Genomic DNA, 26,736 nt, shown 5'->3' on the forward strand with positions numbered 1-26,736 from the left:
GGGGAGGGAGGATGAACAGGGGCTAGAGAGGGGAGAGAGGTGAGGGAGGATGGACAAAGGCTAGAGAGGGGAGAGAGGTGAGGGAGGATGAACAGGGGCTAGAGAGGGGAGAGAGGTGAGGGAGGATGGACAGGGGCTAGAGAGGGGAGAGAGGTGAGGGAGGATGAACAGGGGCTAGAGAGGGGAGAGAGGTGAGGGAGATGGACAGGGGCTAGAGAGGGGAGAGAGGTGAGGGAGGATGAACAGGGGCTAGAGACGGGAGAGGGGTGAGGGAGGATGGACAGGGGCTAGAGAGGGGAGAGAGGTGAGGGAGATGGACAGGGGCTAGAGAGGGGAGAGAGGTGAGGGAGATGGACAGGGGCTAGAGAGGGGAGAGAGGTGAGGGAGGATGAACAGGGGCTAGAGAGGGGAGAGAGGTGAGGGAGATGGACAGTGGCTAGAGAGGGGAGAGAGGTGAGGGAGATGAACAGGGGCTAGAGAGGGGAGAGAGGTGAGGGAGGATGAACACCTAAGAAGAGGTGAACAGAGATAAGTAATCAGAGAGAAGGAGAGAGGAGGAGAGAGGGCTGAGGAGAGAGGGGAAAGGAGAGTGGGGGAGAGGGCTGAGGAGAGAGGGGGAGAAGAGTGGAGTGAAAGGGAGAGAAGGTATGGGGGCAGAAATTGATAAGCAGAGATTATCTGGCGAAGGCCAAAGACGTCCCCAGGAAAGGGAGAGAGGGGAGAGGAGTATGGTGGAAAAGAAGGGCAGAGGAAGAGAGAGAGAGAGATCAAGAGAGAGAGGTGTGAAGAATGAAAACCAATAAAAGAAGAAATAGAAGAATAGAGAGAGGGGGGAGTGAGCGAGAGCTGAAAAGGAGGATAAAGAAGACGAGAGGTGGAGTGAGTGAGTTAGAGGCCGATCCATCTCTCTCAGGTTTCAGTTGACTGTCTGTTACTGTGTGAGTGTATGGTGTCATAACTCCCACCCTCAGCAAAGGAGCCCTCCAAAGCATTCTAATTATAGCTAGTATCTTATGAAACAAGGGGAGCAGGGTAATGCTTTCGGCTTCACCACACACACAAAGTACAAAAAGTTTCCTTCATCGTATCGTCTTCCCTTTAATAGCGTTCTCACCATAATATTGTGGCCTGAGTCCCAAATGGATTCCTATTTCCGTAATTGGGGAGGACGGGCTCATGGTAATGGCTGGTTTCCATGTGTTTGATGCCATTCCATTGACTCTGTTCCAGCCATTATTATGAGCCATCCTCCCTCAGCAGCCTCCACTGCCACTATATAGGGAGTAGGGTGCAATTTGGGACACAGACAGATATTGTGTTGGATGGCATTGGGTTGTGGGACACTAAGTGTAGAGCTCCAGTTACAACTGTTAATTCTCTCAGGAAGGCAGGCAGCACTGCACTTGTGATGTGGTCCAGACTGAAGACATGGCCTTTACTGACTGGCGAGCCACATAGCATTCGTCTGATTCCTTTATTAGATTTCTTAAAGGGACACTCTGCAGGCCCAAATGTGATACTGTAAATACACAAATAAATGTAAAATTATCAAATAAATATATTTACAGTCATTCAAATTGAGTAATCTCTCTCTCTCTCCCTTTCTCCCTCTCACTCTCTCTCTATCTATCTCTCAGTTACACCCTGGACAAAATGGCCGCCATATCACTTCCAGTTGCTCCAAACTGCAAAACAACAACAATCATCCAACCAGGGGTCAGAAGGTGAAGGGTTCAACTGTTAAAAGATCACAGCGACAGATGACAAGGGGGTCACACCAACCCCATCCTAAACCGCTACGTCTCCATTTAGACTGAGGAGCCAAATTTAACCTCACCCCTCTCAAGACAAGTATTGCTAGCTGACGGGTGCTACAGCAGAAGTCGTTTTGAAAGAGCAGGGTTGAAGTACTTTTGAAAGAGCAAGGGTTTTCTAGAGTGGAATGGACAGCTATTTGAGATGGAATTAAAGAAATATACCACCTGCAAACCTGTTGTGTACATTGTTGTTGGTTGCATCAATTACTGTGCAGGTGTACTTTTGTAAAGATTGGTCCTTTGCTTACCAAGCAACTTAGAAATAATAGCTGGAGAACAGATGTTCCCCTGCATGCTTTCCTCATAGACTTACACAATGTTTCATGAGGGTTGTCCCCATGTTCCACTAATTAGCAAACACAGATTAATCATAACGTTGTCCCAACATTTCCCCAACGTTACCTTCTCCCAGGTCCATAACGGCAAGCAGGGCGCTGCTCTGGGCCTCCCCCAGGCAGTTGCTGGCCACGCAGGTATAGAGACCCGCGTCACTGGCCTTGCAATCCCTGATCCACAGACCCCCAACATCCTGCTCCCCAGGCGGGGCCAGGAGATCATTGTTACGGTACCAGCACAGAGAGGGGGCAGGTTGACCCCCCACAGACACCCTCAGGCGGATATCACACCCTGTCCCCACTGCAGCCTTGCGGACCTTACGCAGGAACACCGGCGGGGTGGGACCTGGGTCCCCTGTGTCCAGAACTACCTGGTCCTGGGAAACTTTGACCCGTTTGGAGGGGGTACCAGGACTGAGATGTGTGCCGCCTTCCGCCATTTTCTTTGGATTGGTGCTCATGGTTCTGAACACTTCGTGTTCAGTAAGTGACTTCCTTTTAGTTATGGGTTGCAGTTACTGAGTGTATGGAACAATCCTTATGAAATCCTCCATTGATACATCTGTTCCTTGATTGGTCAGAGGTACCTCTCAGCATTCCAATTTGACCTGGAATCTGTGGTTACATAGATATACAGTAAGTTACTGTCACATATGAAATGAACATGCAGCAGCAACGATGAAGTCCACTTATGGAGACGCAAATAAAACACAGAAGGTAACCAATTAAGTTATCATCATAAAGTTACCCCAAATCCCTCAATAAATATCATGCCAGGGAAGGTACAACATGCCTTTAACCCAATTATGAACCCCTGATAATTAACTTACCTCATCGCCTCCCAGAAAACTATGTAATCCATTTTTTCACATCCTTGCAAAGTCCAGTTAAGGTAACATCATCTGGAACAAATTTAAGTGACCTCTCTCTGCCTGTCCTCCTGTCCACTGGAGCCCCTGGTGTAAGTCCACCTGGATCATCTAGACTTAGCCACCACCGCTACAGCCCTTTGAAGGGGGTCTGTGGCTCTGCTTACACCCCACCGAAGAGTGATTAGAGAGAGAGAGAGAGAGAGAGAGAGAGAAAGAGAAAGAGAAGAGAGAGAGAGAGAGAGAGAGAGAGAGAGAGAGAGAGAGAGAGAGAGAGAGAGAGAGAGAGAGAGAGAGAGAGAGAGAGAGAGAGAGAGAGAGAGAGAGAGAGAGAGAGAGAGAGATCTGACCTATGGAGGCTCCAATGTCGCCACTATCCAAACTGGCTCTACTTTGACTCTAGGAGAGTGGCTCTAGCGCACCCACACTCCTCTTTTTTTCTTGTCAGGAGTTAAGCTCCCTCGCTCCCTCTCTCTCCCTCGCTCCCCGTGGTCGAGTCTCCTGGTAGGTGACGGGCAAGTGCCCCCAGCCTTGAAGTGACAGCTGCGTCCTGGATAGGTCAAATGTTTTGGGCAGCCCATGTGCCCCTGCCTCTCTCTCACACACACGCACACCAAGCTTTTGTGTGTGTGTGTGTGTGTGTGTGTGTGTGTGTGTGTGTGTGTGTGTGTGTGTGTGTGTGTGTGTGTGTGTGTGTGTGTCAGAGTAGAGAGGGGAGCCAAGGGGAGTAGATACATGTGTTCTGATTCATAAGTCAAAGCTGGACACGCAGCAACATAAGAGCACATGCATACTAACAACTACTGGTAGCTCACAAGGGAATAAAACAAAACAAAAAACATAATTACTTCTCTATCGTAACTCAGTTCAAATGTTTGTAATGTTTTTTTGGTTTGCATTATGGAATTAAATTCTGGTTGCCTTACATCAGATTATTCATTACTCATTTATAACTCCATAGGTCATTGACAGCTTGTCATCATGACTAACTCTGAGTCACAGGAGTAGGAAGAGAACCCTGTGTGCTGGTATGGGATGAATAAACCCCATCTATTGCTCCTGTCTGTCTGGTCACCATGGAAACAGACTATATAGGGCCATGGACTTGGAGCAGAGCCATATATTTAGAGAGTACATCTCTCTGACATGGGCAAAGACCATCCTCTGGTATAGGCCTCATAAGCAGAGCATGAACCAAATGGTGATGGGTACAAAGAGACGTCTTGCTAATAAACAATACAGTGTCTGTCTGTCTGTCTGTCTAGTTTACCAATTATAGTCTGCACACCAACGTGCAGTGTTGGGAAATTATTTTTCATGTTGAATTATGTGCATCCAACACTTTGTTAAGAGGTTACAAAGTTATCATATTGATAAAAGATCGCCAGTTCCGATTATTATTTGAACTCGCCATTTAGGGTGCACCTGCGGTGATGATGGGAGCGCATCTGGTGTTTATTTTCAGACAATAGATGCAAAAGTCGCATGGCAACAGAGTTTATCCATCAATCACACGAACTTGGACAGACTGCTAACTGGCCAACAGTTGGGTAAAACATTTTTTAGGTTTTGAACTATGTCTTTTATGAAAGTAGGGTTTTGCGGAGGTTTAACAATATGTAGGCCATTAACTTTGCCGGTTGAAGCGGTTGGAACAACCGTGCGCAAACATGTATCCTCTAATTTTATTGCCTAAACATTATTTCATTTACTGTCTGAATTTCGCTAAAGATACCTTTGTATAAACTATACTGTAACAGTAGTCCAGTACCTGTCCTACATTTATTGTATATTTTCGTATAAAACAATTGTTTATTTATGACAAGAAATAAGGTGCGCTACTATGGAAATGGACGCTCCTCCATGCGCTCCTTCATTACGACGTTTCGTTCGTAATAAACGCGCCAACAAACTTAGATTTGGAACTAAAACGTTTTAGTTTGCTTATGGACGAAAGCTGGAATAGTTGCTTTAAATCGGCAAACCTCCAACATCATTCAAAACGTTGAATCAAATGTTAATATCTAGGGATAATATGGATAACTGAGTGTCTCTTAGGCTGCTTGATTTTGTAAATTATTTTTGTATTGAACATTTTACTGTTAAAATGGACTGACCTGGGCATTGGACATTTTTTGAATGCAAATTCAACTGCTTGTAAAGTCAAAACACTCTTTCCCCACTTTTCAGGTATGGATAGCATTCAACCTCAGTCTACATAGTGACAGTTCAAGTCTCCAACATTTCAAGTCGTTGGTCTCCAGGGAAAACAACCCAGCCACAGCTCCATCTAAAGCCTCCAAAGTCAAGTCAAAGCCTCTGAAAGTGCTAAAACTGCTGACTTACACCGCCCTTCAAAACCCAAAAAGGCTCAAGTCCTCTGGGAGTCCATCCTGTTTCTGTACGCAAACAACTCTGTACTGTCAACAGAATGATCCAGAGGAAGGTTGGTAGTCCAGACTCCTCTCAGAAGGCTATGCCATGCTCTGAGCTGCCCCAGCAGGCCTCACAGAGCCCAGGGCCATCCCAGAGTGCTGTGCAGCAGCTGGGCGACAGTGCCAGTCAGGCAGTGACCCCAAAGCCCAAGAAGCCCAAATGGGTCATGAGGATCAGAGCTTTCAAGGACTCGGATACCCTCCCACCGAAGAAGAAGCGACAGAGAAAGAGGGAGAAGAGGCCTGCTGTGCCCGCCATGACTACTGGTAGGTCAGATGAGGCGTCTGGCAGCAGGGAGCACAAAAGAGCAGCCAGCCAGAGTGAACGACGAGATGGAGACCTCATTTCACCACCAACCAAACGCTCCACCAGCCAGACAGAGCAGGGAGCTATTGTCTCTGACACTGTCATTCACTCCTGTGTGTTTGCACCCACCCATCTATTCATGCACACATATGCAATGTCACCCACTGGGAAGAATGAGTGTTAAATTTAGGACTTTTGCAATTTTATTTTAAATAAACATTTTTGCATTACTCCTGAGGATAGTGTTTTTATTCACTATCTACTACTACTACTACTACTACTACTACTACTACTACTACTACTACTACTACATCTCTATATCAGTGGAGGCTGCTGAGGGGAAGACAGCTCATAATAATGTCTGGAACAGAGCCAATGGAATGGCATCAAACACATGGAAACCATGGAAACCATTCCGTCCTCCCCAATTCAGGTGCCACCAACCTCCTGTGCTCTCTCTCTATATATACACTGCGTATACAAAACATTAAGGACCCCTGCTTTTTCCATGACATAGACTGGCCAGGTGAATCCACTTCAATCCGTGTAGATGAAGTGGAGGAGGCAGGTTAAAGAAGGATTTTTAAGCCTTGAGACATTTGAGACATGGATTGGATTGTGTATGTGTGCCATTCAGAGGGTTACTAGGTAAGACAAAATATTTAAGTGCCTTTGAACGGGGTATGGTAGTAGATGCCAGGCACACCGGTTTGTGTCAAGAACTGCAACACTGCTGGGTTTTTCACGCTCAACAGTTTCCCTGTGTATCAAGAATGGTTCACCACCCAAAGGACATCCAGCCAACTTGACACAACTGTGAAAAGCATTAGAGGCAAAGGGGGGGGGGGGGTGCAACTCAATATTAGGAAGGTGTCCTTATTAGGAAGGTGTCCTTAATGTTTTGTACACTCTCTCTCTCAACGTCCTAGACACATCAGTCTCTCATGGGAGTGTTCAGATAACACTGAGGTTGGGCGGAGGTTTTGGCAGAATAATGAAAGCCTTGCAATTTGCAAACACTCCTGACTATGAACAGAACTCCCTCATGCAACTGAGCCCCAGCTGTGGTAAACTAATGGACGACTGGTGAGTTCAGGCCATCTTCTGGCCATCTTGTTGTACTGCAAGAGCCCTTGAAACAGCCCCACAAACAGAAAACATTAGGTGGATTCCAAACAAAAGCTTTCTACCTTCTATCCTAGATGACTTGTCCTCTTTAAATGTTCTTGAGAGTCATGTTGGGATTTCAATGCATCATGTGACAATAATACAGGACAGTCGGTGGTGATGAGAACAGCAGCATGGGAACTACAGTAGCTATGAGATATGTAAAGATATGCACCCTGGCTGCGGTCTATGAATTAGTTCCCCGTGCCTGACTAGAGACGTGTGGCTCCATTTACATTTTTTACATTTTTAGTCATTTAGCAGACGCTCTTATCCAGAGCGACTTACAGGAGCAATTAGGGTTAAGTGCCTTGCTCAAGGGCACATCGACAGATTTTTCACCTAGTCGGCTCGGGGATTAGAACCAGCGACCTTTCGGTTACTGGCACAACGCTCTTAACCACTAAAGCTACCTGCCGCCCCAGGACTCCATGACTCCACTCCAATCACATGAGAGAGCTGACAATGGTACAGATAATCTGTCAGAGAGTTGGTGAGTCACGCAGAAGACTGCCCGTCTGACAGGCCAGTATCACTTTCGGAGTTGGCCAGCACGACCTGGGGCTAGACTTAACTTCCTCTGTCGAGAGAAAAGGATTTGTTTGCAAGAGAACGATTGTGTGCTTCCGAGGTTATCGTAGCCTACTGATCTTGCGACATAAATATAACCTACTTATATTGTCAACATAGTTGAAACAATGTGTTTTCCAAATGATGGTCGTATCTAGTTCGTTTTAGGTCACAGGTCAGGAATGGGTTGTGGTGGAATGTAGATTTAGTTATTTGGTGGCTCACGTGACAACATGAAAGGTTTGAGTTGGGTAGCAACTATAAAACATGAACCTTCAGGAATCACGGCAATACGGTCTCAGAGTGCCTAGTTACACCTCACAAGATATCGACAAACACGCACGTTATGAGGCATTAGAGTCATGGACAACTTGGTCTGGTTTATTTATGCCCCACTGAGACAAGCTGTAGTATTTGACCTTCTCTCTGAAACTGTATTCTATTGCCCAGACGCAGGCAGGCAGAGCCTCAAGGCCGGAGTCGGATAAAGAAAGCATAATTGTTATTTTTTTCAAAGACAGATTAACGCACACATTTATTGTTTGGTGGGAAAGCAGGTGCTATGATGAGGGACATCCACATCTGTTAGGTTCATTATGATGAAAAATAAATAATATTGAACCTTTATTTTATCAGGGAGTCATACTGAGACCAAGGTCTCTTTTACAGACGAGCTTTATGAAAGGACTATAGCAACACTGTGAGTTCACGTGTGATTAGTGTTGTGATCTATTCGTAACACTTAGTATCCTCTAAGGGGGTTGCAACGGGTTTATGAGTAGTTGATATAAACATTTATAACACATTCGTTCAAACTGTGGTTCATTTTCAATAACAACTGACCCCAATATCTGTTTACATTTGAGTCATTCAGCAGACGCTCCTATCCAGAGTGACTTACAGTGCATTCGTCTTAAGATAGCTAGGTGAGACAACCACATTTTCTGCACTTATAGAGCATGTAAGCCATTCCATTTCAGACAGCACCTCTTTCAATCCTGTCTTATCAGGCCCTGGTGTTTTGTCTAATACTACTCCGCTGCTGAAATCTCATCACACCTCCTACATTAAATACACACACTATGCGTATTAAAGAAAACCTTGACACTAAGGAAAAATACCTCAGAAAGGGTTTCAAAGTGTTGCTTCAGTCCACTTAACAAAACAGACAAATCTAGTACAGTACAATAACAAAGTAGCCCTCACCGTGGAACGCAGACTGCGATCAAATACATTGCAACTTCAAATCACCCACAAGGTCATACTCTGCCGTCTTTCCTCTGGACTATGACTGCATGACAATAACATAGGGCTCTCTCACACTCCCTTTTTCTCCAATGTCTAGATAGGCCTGGGTAGGAGGGAGGGGGCCAATATTAGTCCATGAGAAAACAAAGGAAAGACCCACAGTGCTCAGCGTTGGCAGAGACGGAACCTCCATGTAATACAGGACTTCATTGACTTCATTTGCTCTGTTAACCGGCTCAGGACAGAGAAGGATCTACACTACTTCACCTACTATAATTTTTTGGCACAATCAATTGACCCGTTTGGTCAATTTACCTACTTGGATTACTCAAACTCAAAGCATTTTCCCACCTTGATCTACATGCTTCACGACCCTCCTCTATAGACTGAATAGATCTGAACCATGTGGAGTGGTCCTTCTACTGTCCTCTCATGTGTCCTGCTGCTCCTGTGGAGCCAGACCCGGACCCAGGCCTGCCAGGGGGACGAGCTGCCTCGTGAGGTGGTGCTGGACTGGTTGAAACAGCGCCTCCTGGATGGGTTAGGGATGGAGCAGCCCCCTGAGTCCAGCCTCCAGGCCCCTGACGGGGGCAGAGAGAGAACAGAGGCGGTGCGAGGTCACCGGAGATCCACCAGGGTAGGGAGGGCAGCCTGGGCCCAGGACCACAGGAGGCATCACCAGGAGAGCCAAGAGCAAGTCATCCTCTTCCCCAGCTCTGGTGAGTAAGAGGGTCTATCATTCTTTCTCCTTTTCTCACACTCTGACGCCATGTTCCTTTTCCCTTCTCTTTAGTCAATCTCTCTTCACTAGCTCACTCCAAAAGTGAAGTTTGTCAGATGTTTTTCCAGACCTCAACAAATGACAAGTGTAGGTTATTTGTTTCACCCATTTCCCTATCTATTGACCTGACCTTATTTCCACTGTCTGCTTTGTTTTTCCCAGACTCTACCTGTCATAGCTCAGACTCTCCATCAGAGGAGAGAGCCACCAGACACTTCACCTACTACTTCCAATCCTCCCTAGACAACCAAGAGTCCGCCATCACCGCGGCCAATTTCTGGTTCTACGCCGGCGAGGGAGCCAGCAGGAACACCACCCCTCTCTACATCCTCACGTCAGACCAACAGCTCCTCCAGGTGGCAGAGTCTCCGGCCAAGACCACCGCTGATGGCTGGACCACCTACCGCCTCGAGCGCCACCTCCTCACCGCCCTGACCCAAGGCCCCTTTGCGCTCCAGGTGCGCTGCCCCGCCTGCGAATACCACGCGAACGAATCCGACAAAATGCCATTCCTCCACCTGCATGCCCGACATCACAGCCCAGACCGCACCCCACGGCGAGCAGCCGCCACCATCCCCTGGTCCCCGTCGGCCATCGACCTCCTGATGAGGCCATCGCAGGAGAAGCCAGAGTACAGCGACTGTCAGCGGGAGGAGATCAACATCTCGTTCCAGGAGCTGGGCTGGGACAACTGGATCGTTCACCCAAAGTTTCTCAACTTCTACTACTGTCATGGGACCTGTTCGGCTTTGGACCGCACCACTGCTATGCTGGGGATCAAACAGTGCTGCGCTCCGGTCCCCGGGACCATGAAGTCACTACGGTTCACCACTACGTCTGACGGGGGGTACTCCTTTAAATACGAGACCCTGCCCAACATCATACCAGAGGAGTGCACCTGTATCTAGGCCTAAAACCTCAGATGGGCTCAGTTTTTCCAAGTAAGATTCATTGTTATGCTGGTGGTCTAGGCCAGGGCAACTTTGACCTTTTTATAGAAGTGTCTTTGGAGAACTCGACACCTAGGCTAGACTTATAACTGATAGGCCTACGTTTGTCATGCGCCAAGACTAGAGCAAAATAAAGTTTGTTATTGATACAGCTACACAATACATTGAAATGAATGTGCAGTGTGTTCTTCCTTCTTGCCACAAGAGGGCAATGCAGACTCAGATTAAGGCATTTTAGAAGAAGTGAAGTATAGACAGAGGTCAACAGTGAAGTAATCATTCCAAATAAAGACATTGCAAAATCATTCTGTTCAAATATATTTATTCATGTATTTCTATGAAACTCTACAGTTACAAAAACTACAAAACTTGCAACAACGCTCCACCAAATATTGAAAAATTATATAATTGGAGTGTTATTTCTGTACCGAATAAAAAACTAAAGGAAAAATGAAATGAACACAGCATATGACACAATCGTTTCCAGTTTTCAACTCAACCATTTCAAAGTACCATCACATTATGACAACAGATAGGCAAATCATGGGGCATTTGCCTCCTTAGAATTCCAGCACAAACATAAAAAATAACTCACCAACTAGCTAGCATGAACAAAAGGAACCAGGACAGGAGGGGCATGACAGGTACAAGAGGACTACAGATTATATGAGTGTTTTAACAGCAAGAACATTTCTAGTCATCACAGGATTCAAGCATTTCCCAGGTATTTATCACATTTGGCCAATTTGTTGGAATTACTAATATACAAGGCTTTAACAATGAGAGGAGTCTCACGGAATGTCAAAACAATTATTAACTAGTCACATAAACCTCTGACAAAAGCTGTACAGTTTATGTCCAAGATTAAGTTACGGTTTCGTTGAAGAACTGCACTTTTGGAAAACCTCCCACCACCTTGTATGCAACACACGTACATGTACACACATCCCTCTTAATGTCTGTGCAGAAATACATCCCTCAGGCAAGTGTTCATTGCGGTTCACTCTGTTTCCAGCGACAACAAGCCCTGGCTTAACAACATGTGCAGTAAATGCTTTTAAGACCGTGTTGAGCCTCGCTCTTAAATTGGACCGACTAGTAAACTTTGTCAATAGAGACGAAGGGGGGTAAATTAAAGCTTACACTGTATGAGACAGATTCCCCTGACAGAACACTGAAACTGACCGGAGAACACTTTGGAATGGACATGAACGGAGTGACTGCGAAACAAACTAAAACGGACAAACAAAAACACCTTTGGGCAAAAGAAACGGGGTGTCGACTACATCTAGAAGGCTGTGCTTCAACGACAGGCACTGCCAAGGTAGGGTGTGGGGTTTCGGCAAGCTGAAACTTGAGACCAAAGTATTTGGAGGCTCTAAAGTCGAGCGAGTCAGACGCTAAAGGAGATTTGTCCTGTAGCTTTACGGAAGCTTGTGCAGCTTTACATTTAAGATTTCACTGGCCCGTAATATTGCAAGGCACTCCATCCCTCACACAATCACACTCTTCAGTCGCTCTCAGTTGTCTGGCTGTGTTCCCATGTGCTTCCCCATCCGTGGAGGGCCAGTTGGGAAGAGAAAGCAGGCAGGCATTAAGCAGGATTCAGGCATGTACTCCTGAGGGAACAACAACACGTTAGACAGGAAATAGAAAGATCTCTAGGTTCTCCACTACTTTATGGAGACAAACAGTACTATAGGCCTATCTAGGTTAATGTCATTCTGTACAGTAAGGCAGTCATTCAAAATGGCTTAAGGAATCTGTAACAGGTTCAAATAAACACAATGTCTGAAAAATACTTTTCTTCAGTCCCTCTTTTTCCTAGGACTGATGAAGCTCGAAGCCTTCAGTCATATTGGTTTGACCCGTTCAGCAGTCATACTATTTCACCCCCTTCCTCCCTACCTTTCTCGCTGGCCGCCGCCTGTTTCTCCTGAGCGAAGTTGAGTCTGTTCTGCTCAGCGGCCGTGGTGTTGTTCTCTGGGCTGCTGCTCCGTGACCCCTGGCCCTCCTCGTTATGGTAGGCCAGGTCCAGGTGCTGCTGGGCCATCTTCAGGTGCTTCCTCAGTCTCTCCAGGTCTCTGCTGGACGCCTCATCCCCCAGGCTCTCCCTCCCAGAGTCCCCCGCCAGCGGCTCTCTGAACTCTGCCTTCAGCTTGCCTGACGGGTCCTTCTTCCCCAGGGCAGCGTGGTACCCTGGCGGGGCCGTGGGCACATGGCGGGAACTGCAGAGGGACCCCCGGGCCACTGGGGGGAGAGGTGGGGCGGGGTGGCGTCTGGCGCGCCCGCGGAGGGTGTCACGGACCCCACCGAAACCCAGATGGAAAATCTCCAGGAGGGTGAGGGTGGTGCAGAGGAGAGAGACTACGTACATGACCAGGAGGAAGATGGTCTTCTCGGTGGGCCGCGAGACGAAGCAGTCCACCGTGTGCGGGCAGGGAGAGCGCGTGCACACGTAGGAGGGCGCCACCTCGAAGCCGTAGAGGACGTACTGGCCTAACAGGAAGGCCACCTCGAAGGCGATGCGCGAGATCAGCGAACACACGTACACCTTCATCAGGCCGTCGCGCGCGATCCGCCGCCGACCGTCGTGCTTCTTCACCAAGCCTGAAGAGGAGGCAGTGACACAAATCAACTGACTGACAGCATGTCACAGGGCAAGGAAAAGACTAGGGACGAGTATGATCCACACAACGTTTTAAATAAAGTAATTTCCTTGGTGACAACTTTATAACCAGTGTGAATGAAAAGAGGTATGAAATGAGTCAGTTTGTGTGTGGAGAATCTCTCCTTCCTCACCCTACCTTCTGTGGATTTCTCTTTGTCCTTCTCCACCTCGATCTCCTCAGTGATCATGGGGTCCTCCTCTCCGTTGTCCTCCGCCTCCTCGGGGTCCCGCTGTGCCCCCCGGCTCACGATGGGCATTCTCTTCTTCCCAGCGCGATGAAGAGGCCGATACTCAACATCCTCCATGCGGGCGATCTTGTGCATGGCAAAGCCCAAGTACATGATGGTAGGGGTGGTGATCAGGATCACCTGGAGGAGGAGGAGATGGGAGGAGTGGATGTTAGACAGGGAATTCACGAGTGCATATGCAGTTAATGGTTTGTTTGTGTCAAAAGTTTATGCATTCCATTTATCACATCTGTTATGGCTACACACCTTATAGTTGCTTCATGCTAACTTGAGAACGTTTACATACAGTACCAGTCAAAAGTTTGGACACACCTACTCATTCAAGGGTTTTTCTTTATTTTTACTATTTTCTACATTGTAGAATAATAGTGAAGACATCAAAACTTTGAAATAACACATATGGAATCATGTAGGGGCGGCAGGTAGCTTAGTGGTTAAGAGCGTTGTGCCAGTAACTGAAAGGTCGCTGGTTCTAATCCCCGAGCCGACTAGGTGAAAAATCTGTCGATGTGCCCTTGAGCAAGGCACTTAACCTTAATTGCTCCTGTAAGTCGCTCTGGATAAGAGCGTCTGCTAAATGACTAAAATGTAAATGTAAATGTAGTAACCAAAAAAAATTGTTAAACAAATCAACATTTATTTTTATATTTGAGATTCTTCAAAGTTGCCACCCTTTGCCTTGATGACAGCTTTGCACACTCTTGGCATTCTCTCAACCAGCTTAATGAGGTAGTCATTTGGAATCCATTTCTATTAACAGGTGTGCCTTGTTAAAAGTTAATTTGTGGAATTTCTTTCCTTCTTAATGTGTTTGAGCCAATCAGTTGTGTTGTGACAAGGTAGGGTTGGTATTCAGAAGATAGCCCTATTTGGTAAAAGACCAAGTACATATTAAGGCAAGAACAGCTCAAATAAGCAAAGAGAAACGACAGTCCATCATCACTTTAAGGCATGAAGGTCAGTCAATCTGGAAAATGTCAAGAACTTTGAAAGTTTCTTCAAGTGCAGTCGCAAAGACCATCAAGCGCTATGATGAAACTGGCTCTCATGAAGACCGCCACAGGAAAGGAAGACCTAGAGTTACCTTGGCTGCAGAGGATAAGTTCATTAGAGTTACCAGCCAAGAAGGAGAGCGATGGAGTGCTGCATCAGATGACCTAGCCTCCACAATCACCCGACCTCAACCCAATTGAGATGGTTTGGGATGAGTTGGACCGCAGAGTGAAGGAAAAGCAGCCAACAAGTGCTAAGCATATGTGGGAACTCCTTCAAGACTGTTGGAAAAGCATTCCAGGTAACTACCTCATGAAGCTAGCTAGAATACCAAGAGTGTGCAAAGCTGTCATCAAGGCAAAGGGTGGCTACTTTGAAGAATCTCAAATATATTTTGATTTGTTTAACACTTTTTTGGTTACTACATGATTCCATGTGTGTTATTTCATAGTTTTGATGTCTTAACTATTATGCTACAATGTAGAAATAGTTTTAAAAAAAGAAAAACCCTTGAATGAGTAGGGGTGTCCAAACTTTTGACTGGTACTGTATGCTTGCGGACATTTTTTTGTTGTTGATTTTCCATTAAGTCTCACCTGGAAGATCCAGAAGCGGACGTGAGAGAGCGGAGCGAACGCGTCGTAGCAGACGTTCTCACACCCAGGCTGCTGCGTGTTGCAGACAAACTTAGCCTGTTCATCGTAGTAGATAGTCTCACCCCCCACGGCCGTCAGCACGATGCGGAAGATGATGAGCACAGTCAGCCAGATCTTCCCCACGAACGTGCTGTGGTTGGAGATCTCATCCAGGAGACGCGTCAGGAAGCTCCAGCTCATGGTGAGGCCTCAGCAGACACCTGGCCAGGAGCCCTCTCAGCTCTGGGGGGGGAGAGGTGATGTTATTTTCAGTGTGGCATTTACCTGAAAAAGCCATTTTTGGTGCTCCTGGCTCATCTTCAGAGGAGGTCATTTTCAAAGACCGAAAGGAGACCATGATCATCATGTCAGTTAGGGAGGTAGGGTTGGAGGAGTGTTAGGAGCAAAAGGGGAAGCTTCTTAAAACACACATCAGGTCAACACCATTCATCAAGGTAAAACAAATGCCAGTCAAGACAAGACCGGGGGTAATTACTAAGAAGTCAGCAGAGAGAACTGGCTGCCTCCTGTAAGGATCCATTCTACACACTAGACTGTAGATCAGAGAAAACAACCATGCGATACACACGTGTGTATGTGTCACCCTGGGAGAGGTACAGAAATAAAACCAAGCCATCCATACTTCAAAGTGCTAATAGAATAAATCAGAGCTTAGTGTTAAGCTTCTAATCTTTTAGTTACTGTGTGAACTACAGGGGAGGTCCAAACTTTAACGCAGTCAAATTATTTACAAGTCATTACTGTAATACTGCTGGAAATATGATTCTCTACCACGATTCAACCAAGCATGGCTCTTCAGTTAAACCTCAAAACATAACATGTATATATGTATTTAAAATCAAAAGTTGCAAAACCGGTTCTTATGGACACCTTAACATGAATTGAAAAAACAATTAACTGAAACGGTATGGCTACTTCTTATTCCTGAAAGGGAATTTTAATTACCTTTCTGACACGACTGAATTAAAATGGCCTCATTGACCCCAACCCTGCTCTAGAAAAATAACACTCTTGAGAAATACTTGATTTGATCAACAGGGGGCACCACTCCATCCACAAGGTTAATCTATGATGAGCCACAGGTGCATAAGGTGGGAACAGGGATGGTTGGATGTTGACGGCCACACTCCCAGGTTAAATATCATTATAGGAACCAGAAAAGCAGGTGCTAGGTGGAATGTTACCACCTAGTGGGATTTCTGTGATAGTAGTACCAACGAGATGAACATGTCTCACACCCAGGCTTCAGTTCTACGGCAATATGTTTTCCTTGTGAAGGATTTAGCAAGTGTGGTTTCTGGTTTCACAATATGCTTTTTGCTCTGATGTAAAAAGGAGGTTGTTCATTTGGAAGCGCAATAAAAAAAAAAAACTGTTACAATAAGGTCTCTGTATAGACTGAACTGCTAGTGAACCATGGTGGACCGGCCCAACAAAACTACATTCATGACAGTTGAAAAATAACCTAACACAGGTCAGTCCATACTGTATCATATGGTACCATAGTGGATTGTGGTTCACACCTATATTCTTACAGCGCCCTGTCATTCCAAACCCCAGCCTCCTCACTACCACCTCTACAGACTGGCATCGGCAAGTCACAGCAAGCTGGGACTTCACACTGGGGGGAGAGAGGTTGGTGTGGGTCAGAGAAGCAAGGAAGACCAGATGGGAAAGCTTAGCAGGAGGAGGAAAGGGGGTGAAAATGACGGGAGGGGAGGGGGGGGGGGGGGGGGTCGCCCCGTAGAGTCAAAGTATTTACCAGGCCACTGAATTATGATAGATGAGGAGGTAGGTCAAGATAGAAGCTACTGCAGCAAAGTGTATACAGGCATTGCAATGGTATACTGTGTTCATACAGTGAGCGCTCCAGAAGTATGGGGACCGCAGATTGTTTTGTTGTTTTGGCTCTGTACTCCAGCACTTTGGATTTGAAATGATACAATGACTATGAGGTTAAAGTGCAGATGTCAGCTTTAATTTTAGGGTATTATCGGGTGAACCATTTAGAAATGACAGAATGTTTTGTACATAGTTCCCCCCCCCCCATTTAAAGGGACCAAAAGTATTGGGACAAATGCACTTACATGTATTAAAGCACTAAAAGTTAAGTATTTGGCCCTATATACACACACACACACACACGACTACATCAAGATTGTGACTCTAGAAATGTGTTGGATGCATTTGCTGTTTGTTTTGGTTGCGTTTCAGATTATTTTGTGCCGAATAGAAATGGTAAATAGTGTATTGTGCCATTTTTAAGTCACTTATTGTAAATTATAATACGTTTCTAAAAACGCTTCTTTAATGTGGATGCTACCATGATTACGGATAACCCTGAATTAATGGTGAATAATGATGAGTGAGAAAGTTAGACATCATGCACATTTCAAATCCAAAGTGCTGGAGTAGAACCAAAACAACAAATATGTGCCACTGTCCCAATACTTTTGGAGCGCACTGTATTTGACATGATGAAGGCTTCTGAGTGGCGCAGTGGTCTAAGGCGCCGCATCGCAGTGCTAACTGTGCCACTAGAGATCCTGGTTCGAATCCAGGCTCTGTCGCAGCCGGCCGCGACCGGGAGACTCATGGGCGGCGCACAATTGGCCCAGCGTCGTCCAGGGTAGGGAATGGCCGGCAGGGGATGTAGCTCAGTTGATAGAGCATGGCGTTTGCAACGCCAGGGTTGTGGGTTCGATTCCCACGGGGGGCCAGTATAAAAAAATATATATATGTATTCACTAACTGTAAGTCGCTCTGGATAAGAGCGTCTGCTAAATGACTAAAATGTAAATGTAATGAACCTGTCTAGGAGTGTTCATCTAATAGCAACAGTCATCATTACTCATCAATGATCACCAGTTACCTTGATTACTTTCTTGATCCAAGAAACAAAACTTGCCCGTCTTTCCCACACTAGTCATCACTGGTCTCTAATATCCCAGAATACATGTGGGTGAGGTGACCAAGTCTTCATCTAGTGCCAGTACCTGAGGGCATACCTCTACCATTTGCCACCCATGGAATTGCCAGGTCCTCTCAACTCAACCTTTGAAAAAAGAGTGGGTGCAGTGAGCAGATTTAACTAGGCCTATTTGACAATCATTCCATACAACTGAAACAAAAAATGTCCACATTTCCTGTGGCAATTAACCCTACACATTTTGACTGGAAAAGGTTTGTTTTATTACTTTTTCCATATCATGTAATCATTAACAATTTGTCTTAATACAGTATGGTAAATACTTATCAAGAGGAGAAAATATCCCTTATCCACATCTAAAATGTAACTAAAATCAAGCCAATCGTGATTGAGTTTATATATAATCTGTTTAATTTAATTGTAGTTTCAAGTTATTATATTCTAATTATGTTAACATTAAATATTAAATGTTTTGTAGGAAATATAAATCAATAAGTATTTTAGATAATTGGGGGCAGGCGAGGAGAACCTAGACAAAGCTGTCTGGTATCCGACTCTTGACACGGTAACATGAGATCAAGTGATCGGCTGGTTTATTCTTCTGGGTTTTTGGTTGCAAGCAAGTTTGGCCCTATATTCATAGCACACAACGGGTGCAAGTAATCTCCTGTTAGTAGATATGCAATTGACCCTGCATATTTAAAAAGGCAAAGCTGATTCTAGATCAGCACTCCTACTCTGAGACACTGAACATGGGCCCTGCGTGTCCTAGTTTACAGCCAGTTTCTTCAGTAAATCCCTTTGATATTGGATCCTCTTCTCCATTTCATAGTGTACTTTGAGAACACAACGCCCATTGAAGATGACAGGTATTATCTAGCCAATGTCTAAAATGTCTCAGGTCAGTAAAATATCCAATGTTACATAATTGTTAATGTAAATCAAACCACTCTTCAAAACAAAAAAGCACTGTCCTAGCAGCCTAATAAGCATTGTGCATGAAAATGGGTCAGCCAGCTTTCTTCTCAATTTCCTTCTGGCTTTGAAAAGCAGTTGGTGCCACCTTCCCAATGCATACCATTTCATCTTTGGTCAATTGAGGCCTAGCCTACACCTAACAGGCATTCTACACTGCTCATGCCAGCAAAAGCCATGCGTCCAGTTTAGTTCCTCTAACACAATAGAATATAAGAATATAAAAACAGGCCAAAGAAACACAGGCAGCCTATACAGTGAAAAGGCCATCTAGGATTTCTAGTGGAGAGAGGTGTAGACAGGTGGGCGAGTCAGTGAGAGTTCCATTAAGCTGAACCATGGTGCACTGGTCTATGGCATGTGACGTGAACAGACAAAAGGGGTGAGGGAGGAGCGCCGTACTCAAATCAAACCGTAATCTGCACCGTTTAGGCATGTTGTCAATAAGGCAGAATGGTGCATCATTCAGAAACATAACATATGTTCTAATTTTTTTAACTACACTGAACAAAAATATAAAGGCAACAATTTCAAAGATTTAACAGAGTTAAGGTTCATATAAGGAAATCTATCAATTGAAATAAATTCATTAGTCCCTAATCTATGGATTTCAGATACCTTCAAAAAATTAAGGAATGGGCCAAATTCTCTAAAACGATGTTGGAGGTGGCCTATGGTAGAGAAATGAACATTCAATTCTGGCAACAGCTCTGGTGGACATTCCTCCAGTCAGCATGCCAATTGCACACTCCCTCAAAACTTGAGACATCTATGGCATTGTGTTGTGTGACAAAACTGCACATTCTAGAGTGGCCTTTTGTCCCCAGCACAAGGTGCACCTGTGTAATGATCATGCTGTTTAATCAGCTTCTTGATATACCACACCTGTCAGGTGGATGGACTATCTTGGCAAAGAAGAAATGCTAACTAACAGGGATGTAAACAGATTTGTGTAGAACATTTGAAAGAAATTAGCTTTTTGTGCTAATGGAAAATGCCTGGTATCTTTTATTTCAGCTCATGAAACCAACCTGTTTACATGTTGCATTTATATTTTTGTTCAGTGTAATTGTCATTGGGAAGGCAGATAAAGCATTTTTATCAAAAGCAATCACTTTTGCATGTGGAAACAGAATCCTACTAATTACTCCGTGTTGAACCTATCACTTTTGTTTTCAGTGGCCAGAGCGGGGCACCTGGCTCACGCCCAGGAGGCAACCGGTTCCAAAACTAATGCAATCACTTTTCACCCGATGCAAACTTCTTCCACCAAGGCAACCCGGGACAGATAATCAAATCCCCTTTCAGTGACAACCCAGGCCTGGCATTTAAAAGTCAAACCAAACAGCGAGCGAACACTAGACTAACTGGACCAGTAAAGATGGCCACCTGATAGGCTAACATGTAGGTAATCTGTGAAAGGTTAACACACAAACACAGTTGAGAGAGTGAGGGCAAATAAGCCTACTAAACACTTCTCAAATTCTCAATGACCAGCTGACCAAGACAGAGGGAACAATAGCCCGTTTTCTCATCTGGACCAAACCTCAACCTAGGCTACTGAACAAGCAAAAGGAGTTTGGTCAGTGAAGTAAAGACGGGGGGATGGGAGTTGAGCAGTGCAGAAGGCATGGTAGTGAATGTATCCGGTCAAGGAGCAGCGAGTTAACATTCCTTTGCCTCTAACCAAAAACAGAGATGGTCCGTGGCATAGGCCGAGGGTACATGCATGAAACCACTGCCTGCATGGCAACCAATAAACCTACAAACGCCAATCATTGGACTTCACTAGGTCACTCATAGAACTGTGACTTTGTGCATGAAATGAACTGTGTAAAAGGCCAATGAGCCAGAGAATTTAGATTAGGCTTGTTCGCTCACCATCAAGCGTTTTATTAGCGACTAAATTAGATACACACGTGTGTTAAAATAAAGTGCTTAATGAAGAGTTAATATTTTGATTGATAAAAACTGCCGATTTTAAGATTATCAAGATAATGAAGGCCTATACACAAAGTTTGACAAATCATGGATGGAAGGCGTTTGGTAAAGTTCAGATGGAAAAATCCATCAAACATTGGCCGGTAACAGTTGATTCATTCTGCAAACAAGATTAGAAACAACTTAATTCCGAACAACCATTTAATTGTAAATTCGGATTTTTTTATTAAATGAATACAAAAGTAGCAAACCTAAGTGCCTTGTGTCAAATTGCCAAAGAAAAGCTAAAGATCACACAATTGTAGCTTTGCTGACTGCGCTCACACAACGATGGTAGGAGATTACAAAAACTGATCCTAAAACTTTGAACAAGGATTGATAGGCAACAATTTGTGGAAGGAATACATTGACACTAGTAAATTAAACTGCGAGCAAAGTCACATTAAGCGTTTGTGAACCTGGTAAAAACTTCTCAAAGGATTATGGGTCTCCTCGCAAAAACTCACCTTTAACGCTCAAAGCTGTCCTTCTTGTCTTCAACCTTGATTCCCCCACGTAGCCTCTCCAAATTATCCACAACTTGTTCTTTCTCCTCCACTGCTCTCTCATAAACTACACCCCCTCTTTTTTAACCCATTCGGCGCTTTGTGGTACCATGTGACCCCTGCATCCATGTCGGGGTCCCAAACACATTCAACGAGGACAAAAGAGAAGTCCCGAAATCCTTTTCCCCCTCCACGTAATCCTGCCCAGTTTAGGAGGCCCTTATTTGAAACGTGAGCTATACTAGCTGACTAGCTACTGTTTGCTCTATACTGTAATTAAGTATGAGGAGCTCACGTTTCACACGTTTTTGTATCATCTCATTGCTATACGCAGATTAATTAAACCAAGAAAGTCAGATATTTATGAAACCAATGGGCTTTTATATCTCTACAATCAAAGTCAAAACAGAATAGGTAGGTGCAGTTAAGGATCTGCTTTGACTTTGAGGTAGTTATATTGATGTAGTGATCCACAAGTCACAATTTAGGCTACTTATCATCGGAGAAATGAAATATGAGAAAAATATATGAGGGGGGAGGTAGAGAGAGGGGGGATAGAGAGAGGGGGGAGGTAGAGAGAGGGGGGATAGAGAGAGGGGGGAGGTAGAGAGAGGGGGATATAGAGAGGGGGATAGAGAGAGGGGGATATAGAAAGGGGGGATAGAGAGAGGGGGGATAGAGAGAGAGCATTTAAAGAACAATAAAAATGTGAGCACTCCTTCTGTGTGAGGTAGATCTTTTTTTCCAGCTGCTCTCTGTCTTGTTGGTTGTGTAGATCGGGAGTAAGAGTATGCTATAACAACATGCTCCCTGCTGTCCCTATCACACAGCTGTAGGGCTGGATCAGAGCCAGATCCACTCTTAGCTCAACACTCTGTGAGAGAATGACTGTAGGATTCCACACCAGCCCAGCTGTGTGCCTATGTCCAAATGGCCAAAGAATGTCCACTCTAGTAGTGTAGCTATGTCTAATATGTACTGTATGTCTACTGGGGAAATGTGCTCATGTGGTAAATGATCAATATCCTTATTGATAGCACAGGAGGTTGGTGGCACCTTAATTGGGGAGGATGGGCTCATGGTAATGGCTGGAGCAGAATTAGGGGAATGGTTTCAAATACATTAAACACATGGTTTCCATTTGCTCCGTTCCAGCCATTATTATGAGATGTCCTCCCCTCAGCAGCCTCCACTGATTGATAGGATTGTGTATAATGTATAATGTGTCATACATAGCAAGATGCCAGTGATTCAACATCTACAGCATCTTAAACCCAAAAGCATACAGTGCATTCGGAAAGTATTCAGACACCTTGACCTTTTCCACATTTTGTTACGTTACAGTTCTAAAAATTCTTAAATTGTTTTTTTCCCCTCATCGATCTACACACCATACCCCATAATGACAAAGCAAAAACAGGTTTTTAGAAATTTCTGCAAATGTATTAAAAATAAAAAACAGAAATACCTCATTTACATAAGTATTCAGACCCTTTGCTATGAGACTCAAAATTGAGCTCAGGTGCATCCTGTTTCCATTGATCATCGTTGAGATGTTTCTACAACTTGATTGGAGTCCACCTGTGGTAAATTCAATTGATTGGACATGATTTGGAAAGGCACACACCTGTCTATATAAGGTCCCACAGTTGACAGTGCATGTCAGAGCAAAAACCAAGCCATGAGGTCGAAGGAATTGATTAGATCTGGGGAAGGGTACCAAAACATTTCTGCAGCATTGAAGGTCCCCAAGAACACAGTGGCCTCCATCATTCTTAAATGGATGAAGTCTGGAACCACCAAGACTCTTCCTAGAGCTGGTCGCCCGGCCAAACAAGGCAATCGGGGGAGAAGGGCCTTGGTCAGGGAGGTGACCAAGAACCCAATGGTCACTCTGACAGAGCTCCAGAGTTCCTCTGTGGAGATGGGAGAACCTTCCAGAAGGACAACCATCTCTGCAGCACTCTACCAATCAAGCCTTTATGGTAGAGTGGCTAGACGGAAGCCACTCCTCAGTAAAAGGCACATGACAGTGCACTTGGAGTTTGCCAAAAGGCACCTAAAGGACTCTCAGACCATTAGAAACAAGATTCTCTGGTCTGATGAAATCTAGATTGAACTCTTTAGCCTGAATGCCAAGCGTCATGTCTGGAGGAATCGTGGCACCATCCCTACGGTGAAGCATGGTGGTGGCAGCATCATGCTGTGAGGATGTTTTTCAGCGGCAGGGACTGGGAGACTAGTCAGGATCGAGGGAAAGATGAGCTAAGTTCAGAGATCCTTGATGAAAAACCTGCTCCAGAGCGCTCAGGACCTCAGACTGGGGCGACGGTTCACCTTCCAACAGGACAACAACACTAAGCACACAGCCAAGACAACACAGGAGTGGCTTCAGGACAAGTCTCTGAATGTCCTTGAGTGGTCCAGCCAGAGCCCGGACTTAAACCCGATCGAACATCTCTGGAGAGACCTGAAAATAGCTGTGCAGCGACGCTCCCCATCCAACCTGACAGAACTTGAGAAGATCTGCAGAGAAAAATGGGAGAAACTCTCCAAATACAGATGTGCCAAGCTTGTAGCATCATACCCAAGTAGACTCGAGGCTGTAATCGCTGCCAAAGGTGCTTCAACAAAGTACTGAGTAAAGGGTCTGAATACTTATGTAAATGTGATATTGCAGTTTGTTTTTAATAAATGTGCAAACACTTCTAAAAACCTGTTTTTGCTTCTTCGTTATGGGGTATTGTGTGTAGATTGATGAGGGGGAAAAACAATTTAATCAATTTTAGAATAAGGCTGTAACGTAAAAGTCAAGGGGTCTGAATACTTTCCGAATGCACTGTACATTCCAAGTGAGTCTGATAAAAGTAGAATAGAAAATACCAATCTTGAGTCGAAGCACCTGTTGCCTGAACTCAAGCTTGGTATTTTGGCTGGTCTCAGCGCACATGCTCTCACAATTAAAATGGGCTGTGTGAAATCCTTTTAATTCACACATAACAGCTTGCAAAGAGTGGTGCCAACATCTGATGTTTGCCATATGTGGTGTGGTAATAAACTGGTCCCACTAACGTCAACAAACCCGGAACACATCTATCACAGGCTTAATTGTCAAAGAAACAGTGTTTGAAAAAACAGGAGACAGATTTTACAGGGTAAGTGCCCTAATACCTTACTGAAAGAGTACCTACGTCAAACATGTGGGCGTCATGCAAGACAAAACAGGTCTGCAAATGTTGTTTACTACCACTAGTTTATTATGCCATAGATAAACAAAAGCATAATCCACTCCTACTGAATCTCTTTAAAACATCCTCCCCACTGGGCACAGACGTCAGTTCAATGTCTAGTTTTGATTTACATTTGGTTGTTGTCAACTAACGTGAATTCAACGTGAAATCAACAAAGCATGTAACCATGTAATTGGATTTAGGTTATAAATTAGCTGAAAAAATATGAAATTCCCTTACGTTGATTACTTTTTGCAAATCCAATCAGTTTTCCACGTTTATTCAACATCATCACGCTGATTATTATTATTATTTTTACATAGAAACAACGTTGATTCAACCAGTTTTTTCCCAGTGGGTCTTTAAAACGTTTCCTGAATAGAGTCCCATCCCATCTTCAAAGCCTGGAGGAGATCAACTCTTCACAGCTAGGAAGGAGTCATTGCCTTCAAAGGGTATATTTACTACTTACAGGTGGTATGTTGACTCTCTCCGGTGTCATTCGCTCAATAAGGAACTGCTTGTCTTAATTCTGGGGAAACAAACAGGACAAAGCCCCCTCCCAGGACTGGGATACTGCTGTCTTCTCCCAGGGGTGGGCAATTCTTGAGTAGCACTGCCAGAGCAGTGTCAAGGGCCCCACGAATGTTGCAGGAAGTGTGTATGCTGTGATATCTAACCCTACTCTCCCAATCCTACTTACACAAGCAGAGAAAATATCCACACATCTTCATCTCCACATGAATGTCAGTCTATCACCTCTGGGTCTTTTAGGCAGTTAGTTGTATAAGTGTCTCCTTTGGGTGACTGTTGATCCGTACAAATTAAGCCTTAATATTTTGACGTATGTGCCTGCCAGGTAGATCACCCTGATGTTTTACTTATCTGGCGCTATGTTCCCTGCCCCCCTTGTTTATTCCACCTTGCGTCACAAATGGCACCCTATTCCTTATGGGCCCTGGTCAAAAGTAGTGCACTATACTTTATAGGGAATAGGGTGCCATTTGGAACCGGGGGAGGGGGAGTAGGACAGGGCCACAGTGTCTTCCGACACCCCCCCGTCTCAGTCCCCAGTATCTATGCTGCAATAGCCTATGTGCCAGGAGACTATCTTCTGTCTGTCTTGCCTTATCTGATGTACTGTGTGTTCTTAGGCATGCTCTCTCTCTATCAGAGGAGGCTGGTGGGAGGAGCTATAGGAGGACAGGCTCATTGTAATGTTTCCATGTTTTTGATGTGTTTGGTACCCTTCCATTCTCTAATTCCCCTCTATCGTCCCGGAGGACCTGAGCCCTAGGACCATGCCTCAGGACTACCTGGCCTGACAACTCCTGGCTGTCCCTGTCCCCAGTCTACCTGGTCATACTGATCCAGTTCGTTCTGTGGTCCCTGACTGCTGCTGTTGACCCCTGACCTGATTCACCGGCCACTCTCTCTCTCATCTCAGAATACCTGGTTATGAAAAGCCAACTGACATTGACCCCTGAGTTGTTGAACTGTTGCCCTCTCTATAGCCACTATGGTTATTATATGACCCTGCTGGTGATCTATGAACGTTTGAACTTCTGGAATTAATGGCCTTAATGACCACATGTACTCTTAACTCTCCCCTCGGCACAGCCAGAAGAGAACTGAGCATGGTTCCTCTCCAAGTTTCTTCCTAGGTTCCTGACTTCTAGGGAATTTTTCCTAGCCGTTGTGCTGCTTTCTCTTTTGGGGTTTTAGGCTGGGTATCTTATAATAATAATAATAATATGCCATTTTGTAAAGCACTTTCTGACAACTGCTGATATATGTATATAAAATACATTTGATTGATTTGAGTACATTTCTGCAATGCTTGGAACATTTAACGCTGCTTTGAACATTGGTCCAGATGAACAGGCCCTTGATGCCATGACCATAGATGGAGATCTCTTCCTGAAAGGAAACCATTTGACCTCTGGAGGGTTTTAAAGTGCTTCCTTCTGTCCTTCTCTTCTTCCTCGTGATCCCAGATATGACAGGAATGGATAGAGACTATCGGTGTGATGGTTAAGCCTATAGTAGACAATCTATTCCAAAGCTTC

At 44.9% G+C, this 26,736-nt stretch overlaps 2 protein-coding genes across 2 annotated transcripts; one reads left to right on the top strand and one right to left on the bottom strand.

The window, feature by feature from the left end:
• Positions 1-9,151: 9,151 nt before the first annotated feature.
• LOC311114341 (inhibin alpha chain-like) lies at positions 9,152-10,437 on the top strand (the record flags this gene model as incomplete). The annotated part of the gene is made up of 2 exons (XM_084189605.1): positions 9,152-9,467; positions 9,692-10,437. The coding sequence occupies 2 exons, from the start codon at positions 9,152-9,154 to the stop codon at positions 10,435-10,437; spliced, it is 1,062 nt and encodes a 353-aa protein (XP_084045731.1).
• Positions 10,438-10,786: 349 nt separating this feature from the next.
• LOC311114343 (gap junction gamma-1 protein-like) lies at positions 10,787-21,721 on the bottom strand. The gene is made up of 5 exons (XM_084189607.1): positions 21,399-21,721; positions 14,988-15,269; positions 13,287-13,518; positions 12,388-13,089; positions 10,787-12,098 (listed from the first exon to the last, which is right to left on the bottom strand). The coding sequence occupies exons 2-5, from the start codon at positions 15,225-15,227 to the stop codon at positions 12,085-12,087; spliced, it is 1,188 nt and encodes a 395-aa protein (XP_084045733.1). The 5' UTR covers positions 15,228-15,269; positions 21,399-21,721; the 3' UTR covers positions 10,787-12,084.
• Between the last annotated feature and the right edge of the window lie 5,015 nt (positions 21,722-26,736).

The sequence above is a fragment of the Coregonus lavaretus genome (assembly GCF_964263955.1).
Source record: "Coregonus lavaretus genome assembly, contig: HAP1_SCAFFOLD_1760, whole genome shotgun sequence".
In the NCBI taxonomy this organism is placed as follows: Eukaryota; Metazoa; Chordata; class Actinopteri; order Salmoniformes; family Salmonidae; genus Coregonus; species Coregonus lavaretus.